General features: G+C 34.6%; 1 protein-coding gene and 1 pseudogene across 1 annotated transcript; both read right to left on the bottom strand.

Annotated features, from left to right (window-relative positions):
• Positions 1 to 423: 423 nt before the first annotated feature.
• LOC124229397 (olfactory receptor 5L1-like) lies at positions 424 to 1,358 on the bottom strand (annotated as a pseudogene).
• Positions 1,359 to 9,494: 8,136 nt separating this feature from the next.
• LOC124229240 (olfactory receptor 5D18-like) lies at positions 9,495 to 10,430 on the bottom strand. The gene has a single exon (XM_046644358.1). The coding sequence runs from the start codon at positions 10,428 to 10,430 to the stop codon at positions 9,495 to 9,497; it is 936 nt and encodes a 311-aa protein (XP_046500314.1).
• Positions 10,431 to 16,354: the final 5,924 nt, after the last annotated feature.

The raw sequence follows: 16,354 nt of genomic DNA, 5'->3' as shown, positions 1-16,354 counted from the left end.
GGTAATCTCATTCTGTGCATAAACTGACAAACGTTATGTTCATTGTAAAATAACAGGAATTCAATTTTGAATTGTATCATATTTACAAATAAATATGTGAAATAAAATGTGACTATACTGAGTTCTTCACTAAGCTTATGAGGTGTTACATAAAACTGAATGTGTAGGTCTTAACACTCCATTAAAGGTACTCTTTTAAATCATTTTAGATTAAATAAAAGTAAAGAACTAGGCTGCAAACTTTGAAATATGCTCAATTCTACTCTTGTAAATGGAAGAGGCAAGAAGATACGTGAATAAAAAAGGCTCTGTCACAACTACCTACCTCTTGACTGTTATCCCCACTTCAACACTGAAGCCCAATGATTTACCCCTCTACCAGCCTCCACTTTGGAACACTGAGTTCTGCTAAGAAAATATTCTCTAGGAAAATATTTTGGAGCCCTCCTCTTTTCTGAGAGCTTCTTTCATGTCCTTATTTCTCAAGCTATGGATAGGAGGATTCAGCATGAGAATCACTACAGTGTAGAACACCATGGCCACATTGTCAGTATCCACACTGTTGCCAGAACTGAGCCAGCAATACATTAAAAGGATTGTTCGTGGAAGACAATGATGGCTGTGAGGTGGGAGGCATAGATAGAAAAGGCTTTGCATCTTCCCTCTACAGAGTGCATCCTCCGGACAGTGATGAGAATAAAAAGTGGGAAATGAAGCTGATTATGATGGTGATGATTTCGTTAGAACTAGCCACCATGTATAGCAACACTTCATTCATAGTAACATCAAAACAAGCAAGACATAAGAGGGGGTAAATCACAAAAGAACTGGTTAATCACATTTGACCTATAGGACAGGATGTCAAGAGCTAAACACAAGTGAATCAGAGAACACACAGTCCCACAGAGGTAGCAGCAGGAAGACACCAGCTCCACACAGAGATTCCCTGACATGGTGACCATGTACAGCAGTGGGTTACAGATGGTCTCAAAACAGTCATAGGCCATCACAGCTAGTGGGATGACCTCAGTTACCAGACATGGGCAAAACAAGTAGAATTGCACAGCACATCCCAGAAAAGAAATGGTTTTGTCTTCATTTAACATATTAGCTAAGATCTTAGGCATGATGATTGTGGAGTAACAGAGATCCACAAAGGATAAGTGGTTGAGGAAAGAGTAAACGGGAATGTCAAGTTGATAGTTGACCTGAAACAGTGCAATCACGCCCAGTTTGCCCAAAACTGTCACTCCAAAGATGAGAAGAAACACCAGAAAGAGGAAGACCTTTAATTCAGGGAAATTTGCTAAGCCAAGGAGAATGAACTCTGCCACAGCTGTGCAGTTCTCCTTGTCCATGTCCCCACTTCACTTGGATTTGAGAAAAATGTTAATATTCATTCTCTACTATAAGAACCCCATTTCATTTTTGACTGTCTCCTAAGAAAAAAACATGAAAATAAATGAGATAGTAAATATTTTTCAGCAAAGAAATAAGACTTTGCTTTGTGAAGTTTATGAAAAGTTCAGACATTGTAGCTTACAAAATGTCTGGAGCTCATAGTTTAATTCACAGATCACACAAAAGCATTCACATCCATAAGAGCCTATATGATTCCTTAAACTAGCCCTAGATAGTTTATAGCTTGAAACTGAGTCATTAGAAATACAGGGCACATTATTTAATTACCATATCATCTTGTGAAATTCAAGTCTCTTTTTCACTTTTATCAGTACTAGAAACATTAGGATCCTGGGAAACAATATTTTATAGTACATAGTACTCTTCTCTGTTTTCCACTGAAATGATGATAAATATGCCCATTTAAGATTGTTAACCCACAAGTGCTAATATTATTCAACATCTTTTAAATGGAGAAAGTAGCTTTTATACTCTATGCTAGCATTTTTTCCTATGAAATTAGCATAGTGATCTTGTTAATAATGCAATTCAATGTCGTGCGTTGTTCACGGAATTGTTACTTGGAGTCAGACCTTCTGTAACTATGACTTTGAAGCCTTATAAAAAGCTATTTGAGAAATGAATTCACTACTTTAAATCTATTTGTAGAACTAATTGAAGATGTGAATATGAAACTATTAACACAAATTCTTGCTGCTGCATGGCAGCATTATTTACGATAATAAAACTTAGAAATAAAGTGTCAAACAAGAAGAAAATGGCTAAAGTTATAGCATATATATATTACAGAAAACTATGCAGCTGTTAAAATGAATGCTTTTGAAGAACTTTTAATGACCTGCAAAAAGAATATGATAAAATAGCAAGTTAAAAAATAGTAAGCCAGATTTCACGGATAGGATATTATATACATTTACGTAAGTTGAAATGCATATTTAATTCTCAAAACTTCCATGACACATAAATATTTCATTCCAATCACTTTCTTCAAAAAACAATGTAGAAACTTGCCTGAATTCTTACAAAACATAAGGTTTATGGAGTAGACTGGAGAAAGAGAGTGTGATGTTTTTAACAAGGGATGGACAGATTCCAGACTTTGACATACAGAAAATGCCCACAGAGGGTGAGAACACTCTTATTAATCCTCTCTCTCCTGACTCTTTGTTGATATATACATGACTGAAGATGTACTGGTTAGTTATTCTTGGAGGAAAAAGAATCTGGACTAAAACTCAACATATCCAGTTATGTTTGTCATTCTTCAAATGACTTCAAAGAGGTGAAGGATACATGTATTAAGAAATCCAGGTTTGCAAACAAATAATCATTCTGATGATAAATGTTATCTCTTCAACAGCCAGTAAAATTGACTTATTTGTCTTTTTCTGAGTTCACTGTAGTACATAATTTTAAAAACCTTTTTTCTGTTTTCTAGCCTAAAGATGAAAAATCAGGCTGCTGATTACTTATAAATCAGTGGTTCTTAACCAGGAGTTATTTTGATCTCCATGGGACATTTGGCAATATCTGGAGACATTTTTTGTTGTCACCATACGGAGGAATGCTACTGACATCTAGTGCATAGATGAGATGGTGCTAAACACTCTATGATGCACATGACAGTCTCGCCCCCACACACAGATAACAACAGCACATGCAAACACCGAAATATTATCTGGGCCCAAAGGTCAATATTACCAAGGTTGAGAAATCTGCTAAGGAGAGACATTTCAAAGTGTTTTGCACAGTGCATAATAATTCCTCTCCATTTTGCTTTTACACTAATAGCTGTTACAAGACACTTGGTTCTGTGGATTAAAGTCCTCCCGTTTTCAATTAAGCTTGTTTTCCAATATGGAAAGGGAAAATATTTTCATAAAGAGAGTGTTCAAAATACGTCATTTCTTAAAACACTCTAAGAGAAGGCTAAATACAGATTTCTTAAAATATGTCTAATACCACTGCCCTCATTTACAATTCCGCCTTCTCTCACACATAGCTATAGTAAATTAGTCCCATGAGAAAAAAATATAACAAATCCCAAGGCTCAGAATATATCATTCATGTGTATTCCAAAAACCAGCGTATAGTCCAACCAACCAACCTGTGGGATGGTCATTATTTCCCCTGTTTCTCAAGATGTTATGATGGAAAGTGTTTTAGGCTTTATGTCTTTGTGTCTGTACCTCTGGGGCCTATGTTCCTTCTGCTTCCCAAAATAATCATTGATCTTTGTGGGACATCAACAAGATATCAAGAAAACAACACCATCTTGGGACTCAAACAATTATGATTTCTATGAGATATAAACAGGGGGAAATACTATCTCAAGTTGGTACATATTATTATAATTCAAAATGATTCCTTACAGCATTTATAATGAATTACAGAGCGCTGTATCTTGCATCCAAGCATTGCTCTGTGAGCCAGGAATCACATCGCCATTGTGAAATATGTGAATAGGTCTTACAAATTTTGCCTGTCTTATACACATAAGCTCCTTCCTGGAGGGCATAAGGGCCGAAGCCACACTAGAGTTCTGCCAAATACCAGAAAGAGGTAGGGATAATGCACCTGTTTTACTGAGAATAATAAGAATTGATCACATTTATTGACTACTCCCTGTATACTAGGTACTGTTCTTAATACAACTAATAACACATTTCATCTTTATAATAATATATAAGATTGGTACAGTTATGTAACTTTATAAATGAGGTGACTGAGGCATAGTCAGGTCCAACTTGCCCAAAGGCTAACACAGAATAACTGATAGAATGAAATCATATGCTGCTTTTGGGGTTGTGCCACACATATGACCCTGTGAGGAAGATCAGACCTACTGAATGATGCTGGGATGGCATAGTCTTTACTCAGTGCTGGAGAACACTAAACAGGATCTCCTCAAGGATCTCTCCCACGTCTGCTCCTTTTCTGACCATATGATATCTTCCTAAACCAACAGTGTTCAAACCACTATCTGTGATTTGTGTCCTTGGATATATTAAACATTCCAAGAATTCCATGGATGTAATTAGCTACAGGTAACCAGTTTCCAAATTCTCAACAACCTATGTATGTTTTCCTAAAATTAATCCCTCTGATAATTTCCTGAGTTTGAGGGGTGTTTCTGCATCTCCTTTCCACCTAGCACTCACAATTCCATTTTTCTTATTTTTCAAAAGTAAAGATTCCTCTTATCCCTTCACATATTAGTACGTTAATTATCCCAATTAGAAGAATAAAAGCAAACTTCCAAAATCTAAAACATAAGAAAATTTGAAATGTTGTTTCTTATGAAGAATGAAGTTTTCCTTTTCAAGACACTTCAAACCGATGGTATAGCTTCTTGTCGTGACTCTGGCATATAGTACATATTTCTTTTCATGGAAAATGTTAGCATTAGACAAGTATTTTAGCCAATACAGTGGTTTTGAATTCAGATATATACTAGACTGATGACCATATTTTTTTTAACATATATTTGTTTTGTTGTTAGCGCACCATGAAACTACAGTCACAAAATGTATCCTAAAGAAGGAGAGAGTCTCATGACAGAAAAACTAAAAGACTATCTATAATGAGTATCATTGGCAGTGATATTTTAGATCATCTGGGCCACTCACTCACAGGATAGTTACTTTGCTTACCTATTTGTCTTAGATTTAAAGACATGGCAGGTGTTTGTAAAAATTAATTTAAAGGGGCTGGCATGGTGGTGCAGTGGTTGAGTTTGTGTGCTCGCCTTCGGTAGCCTAGTGTGGGCAGGTTTGGATCCTGGGCGTGGACCAAGTATTGGTGGTCAAGCCACTCTGTGAAGGTATTCGACATAAAAAAGCGGAGGATTGGAAACAAATGTTAGCTCAGGGCCAATCTTCCTCACATGCATACAAAGCAATTTAAATAAAAGTTTTATTGAAATGGATTTCATGGTCATTTTCCATAATTTGAATAATATCAATTGAATGTCTAAGCTTTTGAGTAAATGTAATTAAAACACATACAATAGTACCATGTTAGTAAAATATTGTACTGGCAAGGTTCAATGACATCAACGATATGTTAAATTTTCTAAACTTTTTAATTCCATTGTTTTGGTCAAGGTGCCTAGTCTAATTGGAAGGATAATAACATGCTTAATTGTTATTTGATAAGACTTGGAAGTTCTTTGAGGTAACCTTTTCAGAAATTGATAAAGTGAGTGGTTCTAATGATTGTATAACAAACCGCTTCAAAACATATTAGTTAAAAACAAAAACTACTTATTGTATTGGTCACTATTGCATGAGTCAGTAAGTTAGTACTGTTAGTCTAATCCTGACATGGTTGATCTTGGCTTGGTTTGCTGTGCCTATGATATCCACTTCACAGGTTAGATGATCTAAGAGGCTTCACACCCAAGTCTGGTGGTTTGGCTAAACGACAGCACATGTGATGGGGGTTTGTGTTCTGTTTCTTATTATCCACTATGATAGTCTGTGATGGTTCATGTAACAGCTTTTCTAAGAGACCGTGAAAATTCCAAAAGGTTGTGAGAAAGTCACAAGGGTTCTCTGACACAATGTCACTTCAGCTGTATTCTGCTGGCCAAAGCTAGTCACAAAAGAAACCTACATTCCAAGAGTGGAAAAACTGATTCCACCATTTGATCAGAAGAGTTGCAAAGGGGCATGGATGTGAGGAGGACTGGAGAATCCGAACATTGTTTGCAATCTGCTGCACTGGGTAACGAATTCTTTTGAAAGAAATAATTTCCTGGGGCCGGCCTGGTGCTGCAGTGGTTAAGTTTGCACGTTCTGCGTCTCAGCGGTCCCGGGTTCACTGGTTTGGATCCTGGGTGCGGACACGGCAGTGCTTGGAAAAGCCATGCTGTGGTTTGCGTCCCACATATAAAGTAGAGGAAGATGGGCATGGATGTTAGCTCAGGGCCAGTCTTCCTCAGCAAAAAGAAGAGGATTGGCAGTAGTTAGCTCAGGGCTAATCTTCCTAAAAAAAAAAAAAAAAAGAAAGAAAGAAAGAAAGAATTTCCAAAATTTTGACCTTCAACAAAATTGGAAGGCAATCTAATTTTGTTTAATGCAGTATTTTTTTAAAAAAATTTTGATGAAAGATCATTGTGAGAAATTGACATATAACCTTGTTAGAGTTGAAAGAGTTGATTGACATTACTATTTTAGCACAATTTCTGACAAAGTTTCTATTCACATTTACCTTTAATATCACCAAATAGTCTCAGTATTTTCATCAATTAAAAAGAAGAAATAGGGGCCAGCCTGGTGGTGCAGTGGTTAAGTTTGCACGTTCCACTTCTTGGCGGCCTGGGGTTCACCGGTTAGGATCCCTGGTGTGGACATGGCACCGCTTGGCAAAAGCCATGCTGTGGTTTGCATCCCACATATAAAGTAGAGGAAGATGGGCATGGATGTTAGCTCAGGGCCTGTCTTCCTCAGCAAAAAGAAGAGGATTGGCTGTAGTTAGCTCAGGGCTAATCTTCCTCAAAATAAAAAAAAGAAGAAATAGAAATGAAAGTGAAACCTCTTTCTTTCCAACATTAAGCGGTATCTTTAGATGGATACATTAATTGATTGAAATAGAAAACCCAAACACATATTCATAATATTTCTCATAAAAAGAAATATTTCTGAAAACAATTTAAATTTTGATTATGTTTTATCCAAATTTACAATGCAATTACATTTTTAATTATTGATGTAATTATTATTGTATCATTACAAGGTTAACTTGATCCAGAAAGTAGAATTTTTTATTTTACCGAAAGATTATGATAATAAGAAATAAAAAGTATGACCATGAATAATAAAATTATAATGTTCAATAAAGCGAGTAGAATTGAATATAAATTAAGGAGAAGGAAAGACACAAATATGACGATTTCAGATGTTATTATTTATGCTTTTTAGATGAATTATGCTAAGCAAAGGAAATCACACTTTTTGCTGCTATTTAAATCTATGATGAAATGTTTTATAGCTAAAATTAAATTCTTGAGATATACACCTTTTAAAAACTAGTTCAAAAACACATGATCAGTAAATGTGAATACTACTAATATGAGTCATGTTCTATATAGAATCAACCATAAAGAATCTGAAATGTCACAACTTGAAAATGAAAAGTATCTGATTGTATGTCAGCGTTTGGTGGAAAATGCAGGTTTTTGATTGTCTGCAGTCTTGAATGATTGCTTTAATTGTGTGACCACCAGTTTTACATCATTGGCTAAGTCATTTAAATGTTATGAACCTTGGTTTCCTCAAAGTAAAAGCTCAATGAGTTGTGTTAGTTGTACCACAAAGTGTGATTATCCTTGGTCCAAGCATGACATAAGTAAAATAAAATCTCTATAAATAGGCATTACCCATAACTGTTTCAATTTAAGATTAATATAAATAATTTCCTAATTTCAAAGAAAATTAAAAATTGTGTAATTGCCAGTTGTGTAGTGAAAGATAAATTTGTGAATACCCAGAGAAACATAGTCAATAGAAGAAAAACCATTCCATCATCAGACATCCAGTCTCTAAGACACTGTTTCTCACATATTTTATCCTTATGTATACAATCGCTGTTTAATTGATTCCTTATCAAATAATATACATAAATGAAACATTTTAATTATTGACCATAAATTCCAAATAATATGAACATTCCAGATAACTTTATGAGCCAAAATAAAATTTTTCCCCAGGTTGCTTGTCTCTTCCTTACTAAAACACTTGGAAATTTACATCCTCAATTACACTAATGATTTCTTTGGAATGTTATCCAGATATGCAGAGTAAAACGAAGGAGAAGGGTGTACAAGTTATTGAAGCAAAAGTGAGTTATTAATGTTGCATAGATCTATTATTTTTACTTTGCCAGATTAAATAGGTCTTGATGCTAATAACTATCTGGTTTCCATTTTATTTTGATTCAGGTTATATAGGCAGTTAGTTTTCAACACTTAAGGCAACTTCAAAAAGTTTTTTCTTTTAAGGAGCTCAGTTACAAAGGATTCAGAAATTACACTTATGTTCAGAAAAATAAAACATAAAGTATAGTTCATGTTTTGTTGTCTTTATAGGCATAATTATAGCATAAAATACGGGTTGGGTAGACACTTGCTTACGTTTTGCATATAAGATGTTCTCAGATCAGATCTAGCATTTCTAAGCCTTTGGTGGAGGCTCTCATAGTTTATGCTGCCACACTGGAGTTCCTTTCAAAATACATTCAGGATGTAGACCTTGTCTTGCCAACTTTCCATGTATGTTACATAAACTGTATACACAAAAAAATCACACTCACCCACACATACACAAAGATACACACATATATGTTATTTAGTATTTGCACAAGAAAAAGTTTGTTGGATCATTGACTCAATATTGCATTCGGATCTCCTTGATTTTGGCATGCTTTTGTCTCTGGAATAAAACTCCTTGGTGAAATGTACCTCCTAAAATTTTGTACATTTTTTTATCCAAGGAAAAGTTCAAACAATACTTACATTATGAAGGCATCACCCTAAAGTCCCTAGAAGGATTTGAACTTTTCTTTCTCTCATATCCTCTGTGATACTTATTATATTCTACCTTATACAATGGCCACTTTTATACTGCCCTGCTGTCAACAGTGAACATTTCATTTCTTAAAGGATGAAGAATCATTTATTTAACTGCTATATCTGCTTTTATAAGAGAAATTCATGTGTTTATTGAAAGTCTAGTCTACTCCAGGTATGTTATAAGAAAGGAGATGAAATTATTTATTAAGCTTACGGAAGGTTTTACACATGATATCTATTTTGTCTTTTAATGTTCACAATCAGATTAGTAGCTATTTTATGTTATCTCAATTTTGTAGATGAAAAATTAAAGATGAGAGAGATGGCTGTTTTATTTTCCAGTAAGAGACCGAGCCAAGTTTAGTCTCTTTGAACCAAAATCCATGACCTTTCCATTGTACAACATTAAATCTTCAGAACTTTAAAGATATCTTTAAAATCAACATTTATAGACATAAATTATTTATGTGTCAGGGAAAAATTACACCAAAATAATTGCTCAATAAGAAAAAACTTTAGTGTGCATTATTTTGCTGACTGTATCTTTGACATCCTTATTTCTCAGACTGTATATCAGAGGATTCAACATGGGGATCACCACAGTGTAAAACACAGAGGCCACTTTGACTGTGTGCCTGGAGTTTTTGGAGTTGGGCACACAGTAGAGGAAGAGGATGGTGCCATGGAAGATGGAGATGGCAGTCATGTGGGAAGCACAGGTGGAGAAGGCTTTGCGGCGCTCACTGGCTGAATGCATCTTGAGAATGGTTACAACAATAAATACATAAGACGTGAGAATGACGAGTAATGTGCTGACCCCATTAAAGGTGGAAAAAATGAAAAGCAGCAACTGGGTGACATAAATATCAGAGCAAGAGAGGGACAGCAATGAGGAGAATTCACAGAAGAAATGATTAATTGTGTTGGGACCCTGAAATGATAATTTGATGGCAGAAGATGTGAGTATCAAGGAACAAGCTACTCCCCATACATATGATCCAGCAACTAGCATGGTACAGAGCTTCTGTGACATAGCGACTGTGTAGAGCAGAGGGTTACAAATGGCCACAAAGCAGTCATAGGCCATCACAGCTAATAAAAAGGATTCAGTTACTGCAAAGGTACCAAAGAAAAAGAATTGTACTAAACATCCTATAAATGAAATGCTTCTGTCTTCCACAACTAAGTTCACCAGGGTCTTGGGAACAATGATGGAGGAATAGCAGAAATCCACAAATGAGAGGTGACTGAGGAAAAAGTACATAGGGATGTGCAGTTTGGGGTTAATTTTGATTATTACAATCATCCCAATATTCCCTAAAACAGTGACGCTGTAGATGGCCAGAAAAATCAAGAAGAGGGGGATTTGCAGTTCTGGCAAATCTGAGAAGCCCAAAAGAGTGAATGTGGTCCCACTTTTGTTTCTCTCTGGCATGGTTTCTGTTTGCCAGAATCTGACTCAGTCCTGAAAACAAATATTAAGGGGAATGAGAATATAAAGAAGCTTGGTTAACTACCCTTACCAAGACTGGATGGTGAAGCAAAATATGTCTGAGAATTTCTCTATTTTTTATGCAAGATATGCTAAATGTCTAAAATGTTAAAACATAGTAACTATTCAAAAATTTTCTCTAAGTAAAACCAATACAACCAAATTATTTTTTTAGTTCTCAATTATACTTTTTAATATTTGTAAATAAGAATATGAAATCAAGAGACTTATGGTTATTTCAGCTCTCCTTGAACATTGTAAGTTCAAAAAAGATAAGCTTAGCATAATACAATTACTAATTATATCAACCCTATAATCAGTAATAAAAATCAGAAATTTCTAAACAAATTGATTTTTGCATTATATATCCACACTGTGACATTAAGAATGAACATCCTTAACACTTTAAATTTGTGCCTTTATTGGTAATTCCATACAGCACTTTAATCTTTGTTTTTCACTCTGACTCAGTAAATGCATTTTCAAAATTAATCTTAATTAATTTTTTTCGGAGAGCATGCTCCTCAGCTCAGGGAGTCCTAGATGTCAATCCTTCCTCATTGCTTGAGGAAAAATAAAATTTGAACAGACGATAAAGATAATTTAATCTATTTCTTTATTCTAGAGGGGACAAAAGAGAAGCTAGAACTTTAGTTTTCCCAATGACATGCAAAATAAGAACCAATCTACACATCTGTGACTAGATCCTAGATCCCCAGACTCCTAGCCCTGGATCTATTATATAACATCAGACTCTGATCCATGTTCTGATCTGGATACTAACGCATTTCCTTTATTAAATATTCATACTTTTAATTGACAAACGAGAGACTCTAAAACTGTGGGAAAGAGTCCAATGACAGTGTATGTGCCACAGAGTCATACTAAAAATCAGCATCAAGATGAAATTAGAATGGGATTTAGGGACACTTTCTCTGCCAAGAATAACTAACTATAGTAAAGACTCTCACTTAAAAACTCCCCTTTTCTAGGTCTCTCTCCCTCTTTCTTTTCCTACTCTCCCTTCAAGACATATAAGGCAAGTATTAATTCTGTCTTTTATTATTTGTGAGGGAAAGGGATTGTAAATTGGATATAGTACTGCACTGTAAAGACATTTCATGAGAATAGTAATACAAAAGAACTATATTTCTCTAAATGGTTGTCAACACTTCTAACATCCTACCATTCCATAAAACTCTTTCTCTATCAGTTCTGGTAAGATTATCTATGGTCCCACAGAAATGGATTTTAGATGGCTCATCAATAAAAACGTCAGATCCTAGGCAGAAATGAGATACTCAAGGACCCTATCTGTTTCTATATTCATAAGTTTGAGTATTAAAGACAACCTCAGTAGACAATCCATTGCAAAGCGAGACATCCTAATAATCAAAGTTTTTTCTTAATATGACATTTAGTTTAGCTAAGGCATTTAAGAATTCATCTTAAACTAATGTTATATTTAGTATACTGGCTCTTATGTCCCAAAAGCTATATAGAAAGTATGACAGTTGAAATCTTCTTTTTTATAATTCTTTACCCCACTTTGCTGTAATTTTTGCTCTCAGAGCACACACGTGTTTCCTGCTTTATAATCTTAATTAAAGCTGGTCTTCTTTAATTTTTTTCACTAGGATCTATCCAATTTCTGATTGTTTCATTTTACTTAAATATTCGTGTATTCCACCTTGACTCCCCTTCCAAAAATTTATAGAATCAAGACTGGGGGCTGGCCCCGTGGCCGAGTGGTTAAGTTTGCATGCTCAACTTCAGTGGTCTGGGGTTTGCTGTTTCCGATTCTGGGTGTGGGCCTATACACTGCTCATCAAGCCATGCTGTTGTGGTATCCCACCTAGAAGAACCAGAGTGACTTACAACTCAGATATTCAACTATGTACTGTGACTTTGGGGAGAAAAAATAAAGAGAGGAAGATTGGCAACAGATGTTAGCTCAGGGTCAATCTTAAAAATAAAAAAAATAAAAAAAACCAATGCACATTGTCTAGAATTCTCAGAGCTCTTCTCTCTCACCCACCCTAGCACCTGTTGTTCATGGGCTGTTAGTGAGGAGCTCAGCTGAGCCAGGCTCTCTACTAGAACGCTCTGTAGAATAAGTGCTCATCCTTTTCCTTTCATGTTCAGATATGTAACTTTTGCAGTGGCTAAATATTTCTCGAGAACTATCTAGATCCAAAGGGTGAATTCCTCTCCTCACATTGTTGTCTACACACCCCTCATTGAGATTAATATCAATCTGTTTTTAGAATCTTAAAACAAACCTGCTGGTGGCAAAGGGAAGTCCTTTGCAGGTTGAGAGTGATGCATGTGTTCTTATAGCTATAGCCACTACCTTTGAGACATGAACCCTAGAGAATCCTATTGCCCTATTCTCTTAGGGTCATTAAATAATCAATTAAAATCAATCACTCTTCTCTGGTGTAATTCTTGTGTATTAGAAAACCTGGAGCAGCATGAGGACCATTTCATAAGAAAATTGTAAAGTCACTTCCCCCAGCCATCTGATCACTCCAATAACTTCCTACAATTATCAAAATTATGTAATTATAACAGTCATCATTATCAAGTATTAATTGAATGACTACTATAAGCTGGGCATAACCCTCTTCCTCTGTACCATCCACTCTCACCATATTGGAGAAGTGTGAGGATCCATCTTTTAGGTCATCATGATCCATTGACAGCTAAAGCAGAAATATTTACAAAGTTAAATATTAAAATAGGAAAATTATCTAGTCTCTTTGAAATCTCTGTTCTATTCTATTACTCTTTCTCCAGCTCATCTTTGTTTTTGTTTCTTGCTTTTTGTTTCTCAAAAAATATTACTCACTCTTTCCTTAAGGTCTTTTCTACCACTTTTTTCTCTACCCTTGTGTGCTTTCCGTTAAGTTTTTTCTCAAATATACTTTTTCAGTGAAAACTTCCATGAGCATACTATTATACTGCAAGGGCTACTCCACTACACAACTTAGTGTTTAAAGTACTTAACATGGTTCAAAGACATTTTTAATCATTATTTATTTCATTCTTTCATATTGTTTGTTTCCCCCTGCTAAAATAAACATTTCAGGAAAGCAGAGAATATTTTCACTGATCTATTCTAAATAACCAGATCAGTAATGAGTGTAAAGTAAGTGTACCATGAACCTTTACTGAATGATACATATGACCTTCCAAGGAACTTGGACAAGAGCCAAACCTACCAGAACTATGAGGAATTTAGGTTCAGAGAAGAGATAGTTCACTAAGAACGATAAGGTTATTTTTAGAAGTGATCATTGAAACTGGGCAGTCAAAATGAAAGACAAGGAAAACAACCTAAAACAAAGGTTCACTCTGCTGGATTTTCTATCTCTAGTCAGGAACTAGGGAAAGAAGGTTGAGTACATAATGAAGCTACATAATCATTCATTTTTTCCTTCTTTCATTCATTCAATAAATATTTATTACAGGTTTACCCTGAGCTAAGTGCTATCTTAGGTATTGGAGAAAAAGAAAAACAATGTCCTTTTGTCAACAAATTTATTTGTAATGGGGGATACAAAAATGTAATAGTTTTACAGTAATTATAAATGCAAAAACAGAAAATTGAAGGTGTCATTTTAAATAGGGAAGTCAGAAAAGACCATAGTGAGGTGTTATTTGAGCATAGGCCATTATGAAGTGAGAAAGCAAATTATTCAAATAACTTGGGAAAGAGTGCTGTTTGAGGCAAAGTTAACAGCAAATACAATTGACTTTCAGATAAACAGTCAGCATTTTTTTATGCTTCTCAATAATTGTGCAGTTTGTGGTGATATTTCATGCTTTCTAATCTCCTTCACAAAAATATAACTTGAATATTTCAGGATGACATTATTTATGGCAGAAAGAAAAAGATGATAGCCAATCTGGGTATATTGGTAGGTGTCTTTAAGCTGTGTTTATGCCACTGTGTTAATATTTCTTTGAACAATAACAAAATATGTGATGCCATTAGCTGAGCACTTTTGCAGTACATTTTCATTAATAAATTACCCTTAAATAATTTCATGTCTGAAAAATAATCTGGGATGATATAACTAAAATAGATTTATCAATGTAATTTTTAAACCAAGTCTTTTGAAGATGCTGAGGAAAATAAAAAGTACTTCAGCCAAGGCTACAAGCCTCCAAACAAGGAACTACAATAACTGCTTGCTATACTGAATTTTTTCCGTCCCAAATGTATTTCTGGCCAAAAGTGCTGTGTGCAGCCTGAAAAACAAGACTGTATGGTGTTCTTTGTCCCAAAGGATCAAGACATTGCAGGGACAATGAGTCCCTGGCTTCCAATCTCATAAAATTGAGCTATTTGAAATATAATTATATTTGTAGGACATTTTATTTCCCTATCAATCTACTTGCTAAGTCATTAATAGGAGTTTATGAAAAATGTAACCATCAGTAAAGTGAACATTGATTAAATACTCATGCCTAAATTGCACTTAACAAAAATAATAACATATCCTTATATAATTTAATATCAAGCCCAAGTTTAAATTTCCACAATTGTCTCGAAGACATATTTTTACACTTATTTTGAGTCAAGAATCAAACAAATTTGGTTGGTATAACTAAGTCTTCTTTAAAAGGTAATCGTTCCAGGAATTATGTAACATTATGTTCTGCTTATTGTGTAACAGTTCCTTGTGTGTTTGTGTGTGTGTACCCATGTGTATATTCAGATAATTGTTTCAAAAAGTTGGACCATTTGTAAACTGTTGCATGCTCTGTATTTGGCTTATTGCTTTATTTGTTATCATTTGTCTTGTTCCTGCAACAATTCTTTTAAACTGAAGCTCACAGCAAGAAGCTTTATTAGTTCAAATTCACTCTTTTAGTTTCTTTTAGGCAAGAATACATCATAGGTGTTTCTCACTACTGCCTGTCACATCAAAGTGTGAGGTACGTGTTAACTAGTTGTCTGACTTTGAATGCTGCTTAGTCTGATCTTTGGATTCAGGTAGTGTCATCTTGATGACATACTTTTAACATTCCCCACCAACTTTTCACTTAATTAATAGTTATTGAAATCATCACCTTGATCAGTTTTTTTATTAGGTGTTCTAAAATTGTGATATTCTAATTTCATTATTTTTTTCTGTTCTTATTTCCCATCATAAAATGTTAGGTAATCTTGATATGCAATTCAAAAGGAAACACAGAATAAATATTTATCTCCATTATTTATCAATTTTCACAGTCATGACTTGATACCTCCAGTTACTTTAATAGTAACCAGTGACTTATTACTTTTATTATCTATACTTAAATTTTTACATTTAAATATATTTGATACCTTTAAATTAATTTCAATCAATATTCATTATTATGTTAATGTTAAGCCAGTGGGAGCCATGTCTAATTGCCTCCTATGTCTCTTTGAAATGATACAGCTAGCTACTGATAGCATTCTAACTTTCTGGAAATTACGCTGCTCAAGGCTCATTACATTTTCCACCTCAGACTTCAAAATAGCTATTTCTCCAAAAAGCTCCAGCTCTGTTTAGAGAGTAAATATTTCCTTTCAGAGAAAATTTTGAGAATACGAAAGCTCATTGCTACTGGGCCATCATTTTGAGTCGTACTATTTTTAGATAAAAATATTGTTTCAAACTAAAGTACTATTTCAAACTAAGATGAAAAGATTTTTGCTTACCTTATTTTACTTTAGAGCTGAAATTCTTCTTTTATGCTTGCAACTTACTTTCAATATTTCCATAATTACTTATTAACTTTATACTAAAACAAGCATTGCATAATGAGGAAGTACACTCAAAAGCTGTGTTTAAAGTCCTTTATAAAAAATTTTTTATAGTGTGTGA

Source organism: Equus quagga, chromosome 17, assembly GCF_021613505.1.
Source record: "Equus quagga isolate Etosha38 chromosome 17, UCLA_HA_Equagga_1.0, whole genome shotgun sequence".
Classification (NCBI taxonomy): Eukaryota; Metazoa; Chordata; class Mammalia; order Perissodactyla; family Equidae; genus Equus; species Equus quagga.
The sequence above is the reverse complement of the archived record's forward strand: the minus strand, read 5'-3'. Positions and strand labels throughout refer to the sequence as shown.

Excerpts from the sequence above, each read along its gene's own strand:
- LOC124229240 (XM_046644358.1), bottom strand. The coding sequence starts at position 10,430 with ATGCCAGAGAGAAACAAAAGTGGGACCACATTCACTCTTTTGGGCTTC.